Source organism: Varroa jacobsoni, unplaced genomic scaffold (assembly GCF_002532875.2).
Source record: "Varroa jacobsoni isolate VJ856 unplaced genomic scaffold, vjacob_1.0 scaffold_1302, whole genome shotgun sequence".
NCBI classification, from domain to species: Eukaryota; Metazoa; Arthropoda; class Arachnida; order Mesostigmata; family Varroidae; genus Varroa; species Varroa jacobsoni.
In genome coordinates, this window is record NW_019214204.1 from 776,335 (window position 1) to 787,179 (window position 10,845).

A 10,845-nucleotide genomic window follows, 5' to 3' on the forward strand; every position below is an offset into this window, starting at 1 on the left:
GTGATTGTTGTTTTTCTTGTATTTATATATTTAGAAAAACACTGGTGCTAAAAATAGCTTACAATCTAAGACTAAAATTCGAATTATGCATCCTCTATTGCCAGCCAAGTTTATGTGCTGCTATTATTTAGAATTATGATCGATATAAACGCTTAGTAGATAGTCAGCACCGTCTGTCGTACGAGCGGATCAGAAACCTGTGTGCGTCAGACAATAACTTATTATTTTCCAAAACACGATTTTAAGTGCGCAGCTTTGAATTTATTTTGTTGCAAGATGGGCCATAACCTCACTAATAAGCAATATTTCTGAAAATGATCGTAAGAAGCACAGTTCTGCGTTAGGGTACGATAATCTATTTTTCGTCTGAATCAAAATCTACACGTTTGTTGTTGTATATATTTGTACGCTAAGCAGCCTATTTGATTTCTCGCCATTTTATACCTATCACAATTTTTTGTTTAATTGTGTTGTGTGAGAATTAATTATATCATTAAAGTAAAAAGGATTGAAGCATTTAGATATCTATGTAGAATGCCATCGTCTATGGGATCTAAAGATACGCAACAGCAACAGTTTAGCCTATCTTTATCAGAAACTTCTCTGTAGGATATAACGAAACGACAACGTAGATGAACATGGCATAAGCCATATTGTGTTACCTCTGCACAAAAATGCTCGCTAACAAATTGATTAGTTAGATTGTTAAGAGTCTACCTTTAATCTTCGGTACCTATAGGAAAGCAATGACATCGTTGCTTCGGCTGTGCCGATTCCAAAGCTGATGTACTAATATTTGAAGCAATCAACAGTCTGCCTTATTTTTTGAGAAGACTGCTATCGAAGCTGCCGGGATCACACCAACAAACTAGGTACTGTTGTATACCTTACGTCCAGTATCTACTTTTTAGAATACAATAAGAACAGAACGCTTACGGGTTACACAAATCATTCGATAAAGACGAGAAAATTATACGGGCACATGCATTTCTATATTCATATTGTAGAAGGCGCATATGTATCCAACACTGTCAGTTTTGTCGGAAAATTCTGCAGTCCAAACATCACGCAGATCGACATCTCTTCTCGTTTAAATGAAAAAATCACGAAATTCGCTATATCATATGTTCATGAGCCTACTGACTACAATAAAAAACACAGTGAATTTACATCGTAGATTTTTTGTAACTATGTAGAATAAACTTTATCAACTCCATCAACTGATATGCTACATGATTGTAACATTTTTCTTCATATATCTATTATTATTGTTTTTATTTGATTATTTCTCTTTTGTATTATTCACGAAATATCTTAAATAGTAAACGTTTGGAGCAGCATTGTTCTGTTATTTTCTTTCAATCGACTGACGTCTCTTTGTCTGATTCTGTCACTTGTACACCATTATTAATAGGAAGATTATTATAGCTTTGGTTGTTCTACTAACATCATTGTTACTGTTGGACATGTCACCTAAGGCGTTGCTATACTATTCGTTGCGACATGTGATGGCAAACATATAATAATAGTGACAGTTCGTTCGGCCAGTTAACTTGCTGCGGTCGCACTCTACTGTCGCCACCCTGATCAACGTCATCGTATCCAAACGAACATTTCCAAAAAGACGAGAACTTTGAAGAAAATCACGGTCCCTCACAACAACCCAGCCTCCATGTAAGGGATGACACGCCTGCCTGCAGCGTTCGTAGCTTTTCTTCTATTTAATTTCCTTCTTATCGACACCCCCGTTCTCCAACAACCCAGAATGGCCCGATTCATACGTTATTATATCTTGCTTTCTTATAATAGTTTGCTGTATTGGATTAATTGCTCTCAACACTATGGTCTGCGTACGTATATATATATATATAGATTATTACTATCTCATATTTATTAATATTGTCATCAACTGTTATCATAATTATTACCAACTATATATATACGCATGGCTTTTACTCTATTTGCCTAGTTTTAGGAGATGCATCTGTAAGTGGTCACTTCTGGAACTAGAACCAGTGACTTCACACGTAACGTATTGCAGTATCTGAACATTGCTAATATTGATTTGGTATCATCATTTACGACTGCACTCAGCTTTAAAGTAATGTCCACACAGTATTTTTGGGCTCCACGTATTTATCGTCACCCATTAGTACTACATCGATTCAGATATAATCAACGTTCGACATTCTTATCTGTCTCTTTTACGAAGGAGCCTGTTGTCCGAGTTTATATTTTTGGCTTTGGTTTACCGAAACCGGGCGCGCGCGGCCTTGTTGTACCTTGTTTGACTAAGACACGAGAAAACCTTCAATGATTGGCGCGAAGAGTGCCGCCTCACCTGCACCTCATTGGCATTATTATCATCGCTTCCATCCGCATCGTCCTCAGTTTTTTTTGATTCGTATTCGTACATATTTTACTCATATATATATATATATATATATATATATATATATATATATATAATGAAAGGTTGTCGGACCGAAAGCGCTAAAAGGACCGGCACTAGCATTACCAGCAAGGCTGGCGTTAGAATGACGAGAAGCCTGCGGAGTGTCCAGCGGACCTTGATGCTCTTGGTGAGTGATTATGATAACATAGTCTGCAATCCATTTCAATAATATAATTTTTGCACGATTGATATCATGCATAATGTAGAGCAGTGATATCAAACACTCAAACCACCATATTACATTACATGTGTATAAGAAATAGCAATATTGTATATTGTTGTGAGCCTCTATTTTAGCAGTTCACGGATTGTTTTTGCTCTACTTTGGCTAGTTACGTAATCAATAGATATAACAATATGTGTATTTTGTATTACTAATACGTCTGCGTTGACAGTGTGATCATGTTGCGTATGTGTTTGTAGCATATATATATATATATATATATATATGAACGTGAATAAAAGATTGACCATGGTTCTCGGTCAATGTCAATGCTGAACGCTCAACGCATCCTAATTTAATTCATACATCTTTAACTGTCCCTTATTGTAATCTGTTGTGATATAACGTCACTTATGAACATTTTTGTTTTCTTTTGATATATTAACATAATTTTTTTACTTCTGTTTCTGTTTATTTGTCTTTTTTTTCTATAAATAGAAGTTAGTATCTATTGTAGTCGCCTATCACTGGTGGACGATGATGGTGGCGGTCGCGCAATAAGCCGCTAGAGGGCTTTTTCGTCGGTTGCAGTAAACAAAATCATGCCTAGCCCGTATTTTCTGAGGAATATCGCCATTTTTTGTTTTACTTCTTTCTCTCTCGTTTCGTACCTTGATTTCTTCTCGGTTTCGTTTTCTTTTTCTCCAGTAGTAATAGATTTATATGAAAACACACACATATAATCTACATATATAGAATACTATAGTTTTCTTTTGAACCAGATAGACTTCATACTTTTTTCTCATTTTATTGTGTTCGTATTTCTTCAACAACGATTTATACCTACGATCATGATCTGTCTGAATTTTTTTTGTCTGCCACAGGAACAGTTGTTTTTGGGTTTTTCAGTCCCACTAACGACGGTTGCTCCTTCATTTAGCCACGTATTTGATCTGCGTATCTTGATTGAAGTTCGTTTCAGTCCATTCAGTAATCGCGTACTCCATTTCGCTACTTCGGTGCCTCTACAATTCACCTAATGCTTTCAAGTGTCTCCAGAGAAATGAATACGCAGAAATACATTGAGATAAATACAATCGGTCGTTGGCGGTTCTTGCATGTCAAGTATTACGCATATACTTTTGTTTATCTAGTATATACGGAGCCGCCGGCAACGTGTCTCCTCCAGGCGCAAATGGGGTGTCAACAAGCAGACCCGCCTATAAGTCACATGGTCAATCTGTGGTCGTTCCTCGACACCCATTCGTCTATATCCCGATAGCATTTTAGTTATTCGTTCAGTCCAAATCTCCTCCTACGATAAGTGCGGCAACCTCTCAAATTCTGCCTTCTTTAGAAGAATCTTTCTAGGTCGATATGTGTTCATTTGCCTCTGCATATGCATTATAATAGTTTTTTTTTCCATATGAACATCCGTTTCGCCGAAAGCTAAAAGTGGTTTAATTTCTATTTGTGAAAGCAACCGTGGCTTTTATAATATAGACTGAAGCTTTTTTTTATTTGTTTGTAAATACCCACGAACGCCCAATCTCGTTTCCGGGCATACCAATGGAAATAGACGCGACGAACGTTATCTTCTTTGTCTCCGAATGATTTTTTTTGCAGATGTATAGAACTGAAATCCACCGTCAAGGTTTTCGTCACTATGATATGATAAAATCATTCTACCAACATCCAAAACGATCCGGCTGCATAGGATGAGTAACACAATCTTACGCAAGCCAAGTTGGGCTTTTAGGCATTGATTTCTTTCTCATGTCGATCTTAGAGATATTGGTGCCGGATTTCAACCTCGACATCTTTCGCGGGTTTATGTACAGAACGAACATTCTGCGTTATACCGCGCAATGGTCGCTCGTGTTATTGTTATCATTAGCATTGTACGAATATGAGTATTGCTCGGCCTTAGATTGCTGTTTTGTCGAGGTGGTCGTTTCCAGCAGCGACCAGAGATAAAGCGCTGCGCATACCCACGAGGCTATGACATGCATCCACAGCAGAGGAGTGGCATGCGGGTCCGCTGGCAGCGGAGACGCCGCCGACGATGACGATCTCGCGTCAGTCAAATGCTCGGGTATTGCCATTAGCTCGTACCAGCTTGCCTGAAAAAAGTACACAGAATAACAACAAACACTAAAATGTAGGTTATTTCCTAGCAATTGTCGAACCCTTCCAGGGCCCATAAATCTGCTAGGAATTCATTAACCTTATACCAAATTATTTACTAGTGAAATATTATCTCAACACACATGAAGCACAGAAGGGTTTTATCTGCATATTCTATAGTTGATCTTGGTCAGAGACAGGCAATCCCAAAAGTCCCGAAAACATTTTAATTTGATAGGGTGCTTAGGGAAGAATAAATGCCGTTGGTTGTAAATAGGTATGTACACATGTCGCAGCAGTCAGTACGCTGTTTTCCCACTTGTGTAGGCTTTGTTTTTGAGTTGACTTACTTTGGTGCTCCTCTTGGGGTAGTAAAGATTAGTTAGCGTGAGCATGACGAATAGCGCCGCCCCGCAGAGCACCAGATGGAAGACGCACCACGAATACTGCAGCTGATCGACTTCGTCAAAGATGTCATCGCAGTTTCTGAACTTAATTCGGTCCACGTCTCCTGTCATGATTCCGCCCCCGTGTACCTGGTGTGCGCCGACGCCAGCCGTTACGCCGCTCCCGCGGAGGTAGATCCGCCGGTAGAAGCGACCCAGGGCGCCCGTCGACATCGAACAGGGCGAGTGTTTGTCGTTGCGTCTGCACCGATAGAAAAAAAACATCATACACATATGTAATAAGAGGGTTATTTGAAATAAAAGGGGCTGGACAAAATGTAATTCGCAAGAAATGCTGCTGCATTTCAATCCGTGGAGATTACATTGTATAATGAATGCTCCATCACGAAACGAAATATATATATATGATATAATTGTTAGTTGTGGTTAGGCACTAACCTCACAAGCAGGTAGAGCAATGTGCTGAAGCATAGATACAAGCCTAGAATGAGCGTAAGCCCGTCCCACGTATTCTTGTCACCAAACTCGCCGCATACGTTGCTGCGCGAGATGAGATGTGTGAGGAAGGCAAGAAAGTTTAGTGTGACCGCGCCTGGCAGCAAGTTACGACATGGCCGACTATGTGCATCGGGAAAGCCGGCGACCAACGTCATGGCCAATACGATAAGGTAGAGCGCCGTATTGAGCCGCATCATCGAGTGTTTGGCCACGCACTTTGACCCCTGATCCGTGTTACCGCCACCAGATCCACTTTTCGAATCAGTACCGTCCGCATCGCGTTCGAAACGTGTCCACATAATAGCGCCTGAGCACAGCATCGCCAAGACCCCCATTACAATCACCTTAACCAATTGTCCATTGCGCGCCAAGCAGTCTTCGTATCTGAAGCGAGTTGGCGGAAACGTGGGAACGTGGGAAACAATAAAAACAGAAAGCACACAAAAATTATAAAATATAAACATTATTGTACCAAAGGTGGTAAATCGGTGGCCGTGTCGCTAGCTGATCTGTTCGTATGTTGACCAGTAGTCTACGTGAACTTAGAAAGCGCTTAGTGAACGCTGTGAACTTTGAAATTGGCACGACTCAAAAAACTTTCAGTTATTTTTTTACTTATTATTCCATCACTACATTATGGAATTGGATAGCTGCCGCAGTGCAATAACGGAAAGTATACGCAAATCTCATTTTCAGTTTGTTTAGTCTAATGAAAAGCACAGAAATAGATACAGCAACTTAGAGACATTCTCGAGGCTAACGCTAGTACCAGAGTCATAACTTAATCTTGAGGGGGTAGCCCCCGTGTATCAGTTATCACATTTTTATGTCAGAGCGATGTAACGCTGCAGTAACTTACTTATAGGCGCTCTCAAGCATGACTAGATAAGCAAAGACCATGAATCCGAAGCCTCCCCAGAGACCGGCGTACTTGACAATGCCGATGAACACACCTGGGGGCAGTCTCACTCGGATAGACAGCATCACCATTCCTACCAGAATTATTACCTGTCTCAAGTTATAATAATATTAGTACACTGTGTGTCTGAATTGTCGTATATGCTATTATGACCTTTGTAGACGATAAACATAAACGTCTTTGCGTAACTGTTTTGCAATAGGCGATTTATGTGCTATCATAAGCACTATTACAGCTATGATATCCGTATAAGAATATACTGTAACGCGCGTGTGTTAAAAAAAAAAAGTAAAATTGTTTTAAAAGGTTACACCACCTCAAAGCGGCATATCTGCCTCAACTAGTTTTAAGATCTCGCGACTGTGTACGTAGTGAAAACGAAACTCATAAACGTACCTTAAACGCCCAGAAGCCCTGCTGTGCGCCGGATACGATGTCCCGGGAGTTCTGGACACCAATGGTAAGCACCGCCATGGCGAGGTGGAATAGCGCTACACAAAGCAAGGTGCGATATACAAGAAGGTAACCCGCATCTGAACCGCAGCTTAATGGACGGCACATATCGAATTTTTGGTCCGCCCACCGCACCACGCTGCGTGTGCGTGTATATTTACGGCACAAACAAATGAGGCAAAAATAGAACATTTGTTTTTTTAGTTATTGTTGTTCTTCTTTATGCTACCCCGTAGGAAGATGTGTTTATTCTCCACATTATATACCATTAGGTTATAGTAGTAATGCTAACTGCTCGAGTCTTCTAGGCATATCGCTAAAATTGTGACACTTCAATGATCAAATTATTAGATTATATTATAGAGACGACGCCTCGGATTTGGGACAATGCAGTACTCGAGACCAATTCTATAGGACGTGTGCGAAATCATACAGTCTCGATTTATAGACTCGTCATCTGTCGTTTGGCTGAACGTCACATATGCTTGTCTTATCTAAGGTCCGCTTTCAAATAGCATTTTAACTGAAGACTATATATCATTCGGATAAACCTATACAGCTAGTAACAAATGCTACGCGGGTTTATATAATGGAAACTGTCTTCGGTAAGCTGAGCTGAAGCGCGAAAAGCTCGTATTGAGGTAGCAGTAAACGAACTCGGATTTATTGTGTCACCTATGGTCATCACCCTATACTTGTCACCTAGTATATTTTTGTTCTATCTCGTTAGAATACTATTTCCCGATCCTATTCGAGGGCTCTCTCCTTCTAATGTACTGTGGAAAAGAAAAAGCAACTGATATTACATTTGTTATGCTTAGGTAAAATAAGTGAAGAACCCGTTCTAAAGTAAAAGAACGATCCGAACCTGTTAGATAGCATGACACAGCACACAAAAGAGATCACCGTAAAGATAAGCAGGTACATTAGACGCGTCGATGTCGAACTCTTCCATGCTGAAATAGAAGAAAAAAATCCAATTGAAATCGCTTGGCATCATCGAATAAAATAAAACAATTCAATTAGTTATTAACAAATCAATTAGTTATTAATTATTGAATAAATTCATTTACTGGATACTTAGTTCGACTCATTTGAACGCCATTGTTTGAACGCTCGTTTTTATTACCATTGGCTCGTGACCTTTGCTTTGCCCATTCAGTCCCAATCGACTCTGTGTTTTTGTCACAAGGGATCGTACTATGTTTGTTCAAATATGTTTTCTCTTTTTGGAGCTCACATTACTGAGATATACACTCGAATTCATTGTTCATTAAACATTCATAAACATTGTTTCTACAGGGAATATAAAAGATTATTAATATAAAAATCTATCAAATAATTTAAAAAATTTTACTGGATGCGATTTTGTCAAGGTTAAAGGTCAAAGTAGACGATGAAAGCCAATGTGAAATATCATATACATATATATAGAAATGTACCATGTTTCCCAGCATCTTTACTGATTAGACTTAGATATCTATTAGTGACATCATGCGTATTTTGGGTATTTCGATGCTCACCAGAACGGCTTTGTGATGATAGCCATACGATGGCACTCGCCGCTCACAAATATGCTCCGAATCGACCAGAGCCATATAAAACTGTTTTGTGATTACGAAACTATGGCCTGTTTGTTTTGTGTAACAAAGAGAACTTTTGAGCAAGTCGTGGCTCTATTAGATGCCTTCGAAGGACGCTTTCCTGTTTTTCGTTTAGCTTTAGGCTTAGCGGTTGTGGTTATTGCTTCGGGCAAGTTTCAGGGAGGCATGCGGATCGCTTGCGCGAAACTGTCCCCTGTCTAAAGCCGTTAGAGTGCCTGAATCGATGGGCGAATGCAAGTAGGTATGTGCGACACATGACGTTCATTGATTTTGAAGAGTGAAGGTGAAACAGAATCAAGTTTTCGTCGTTACCTTCAACACCTTATTTTGAAGATGAATCTCTTCATTAAAATATAGTAAGCTTTCTTTTGCTAACTATATTTCTTTGAATTATCGACCATTTTTTTTTATAGAAAAATGATACATATTGCTTTAAATTATTCGAAATGATTTTACATGTTTGCGTGAAACAGATTATTGCAATTCGTTTACATAAGACTCTTATCAGACGTGATATGAGATACATGCTAAAGTAACCTCGCGAACTTTGTATATTGTCATATACCTTATCACTTACTACGCGGAAATACATTACACACTTACGTGACTTTACTGTGTTCATATGTGTGTATATGTATATATACGTTTTTGTTTTTGTTTCACGCATTTTAGAATGTGCGTAAGTGTTCAAATGTTTTAAAACCACCTTATCTAATATTTGGTATTTGCCGAAGAATTTAGATGGATGTTGACAATTTTTTTCTATATAACTGAATTTATATATTACGTTTCGTGATATCTCTCCGTTCACGTAATAATTAGGCAGCGCAAGGCAGAAATTAGAAGACAATACGAAGAAGAACATCAGGGGCAAAAAATTGTTTGGATACGAAAGCAAGATAATGATAAAAGTTGAATAGAAAGAATGGCTATTTATTTACAAAATAGAAAGAGGTATTGTGAATTTTTTGCTATCGACAACTGTTTCCTGGGTAGCTGTTTGTATTGGCCATAGTTGATTCAAACAACCCTGGGCTCTTCCTGGGCTTAGATGTGGTTGTGACCAAATTGTGCTGCAGATTGTGTGAGCTCGTAATAACTTGAGCGTACAATTCTCTTGTCTCATAATATTCTGTTGCGCGTACGAGTATTCTTTTGATATTTGTCTCGTAAACAGCGCAATGCATAAGCTTACAGTTTCTATACGCTTACGATATTCATCTGCTTCAGGTAGTCAGGCTAACAATAAACAAAATAAGAGAGAAGTAACTGATGCCAAAGTTGCCGGATTGATCGTTGGCCAAAATCCGATGAAATATTCTATTATTCTGCTAACGTTATTTAAGAGCAAGCAAAATGATTGATCCCCTTAGATCAAAGAATAGGTCCCCATACCTAGGGGCCTTATATTAAAAAAAGATGAAGCACATTTCCTAACCGCTATTTTTTGTCGAATTTTGCCGTATTGCCCAAAGAATGGCCTTGTTAGAATTACTTAGTGTATTCTTTAAGTGTACCGAACTAATATTACGTTGCCGGCTTTTTTGTGAGGATTGACGTAAATAATCCTCTGAAGGGATCGCAATATAGGGGCTAACTTTTTTTTTTTTTAATTTCGAGTAGAAGCAGACTGCAGTACGAAATACAAAATTAAAACTTCGCGAAGCCGATTTTCATTTATGTTGCGGCCATGTTCATGCTCTTTATACCGTAATAATATTGCAAAAAGACTCATTTGAGCAATTATTATACCGCCGAACAGCACATATGTAAAATATATTTCAGCAGTAAAATCCTGACACAACAGTTAGACTGTCTTCCGCTCATCGTCGTTAATAACCGCGCAGAATTTCGGTAAAAATATGGCCAGACATGTTAGACAAAGGACAAAATACGGCCAAATGTTCGCAGACACCAAGAGATCTCACACTAATCAATTATTGCTACAAGATCTGCACAAAGCTAGCTTTGGCAGGATCGACCCTAGGTTTCGGCAGGCAACCGGTGCACCCAACAACAACAACAACAGCAACATCAATCGACCAGTCAAATTGAAAGTATTATGGAGTAAATGCCTCGTAGTGAACGGGGAAGAAAGCTAAAGCGGTATCAGAAAATCGAAGCGGCGATAGCAACGACAGAGGTTTCGGTTTGCTTAGACATGTCTTGGTGAGAGAAACGATAACTTTTTTTTTCCTGAAAAACAGGCGTGTACTTCG

General features: G+C 39.0%; 1 protein-coding gene across 1 annotated transcript in view; it reads right to left on the minus strand.

Moving 5' to 3' along the window:
* Positions 1-1,165: 1,165 nt before the first annotated feature.
* The window catches only part of LOC111268575 (putative serine incorporator), a gene marked incomplete at its 5' end in the record, with an annotated part of 30,478 nt that continues 20,798 nt past the window's right edge, over positions 1,166-10,845 (minus strand). Inside the window, 6 exon segments of the mRNA XM_022847639.1 lie at positions 1,166-4,741; positions 5,096-5,393; positions 5,591-6,034; positions 6,510-6,658; positions 6,966-7,161; positions 7,891-7,978. Coding sequence (XP_022703374.1) covers positions 4,475-4,741; positions 5,096-5,393; positions 5,591-6,034; positions 6,510-6,658; positions 6,966-7,161; positions 7,891-7,978 — 1,442 coding nt within the window. The 3' untranslated portion in view covers positions 1,166-4,474.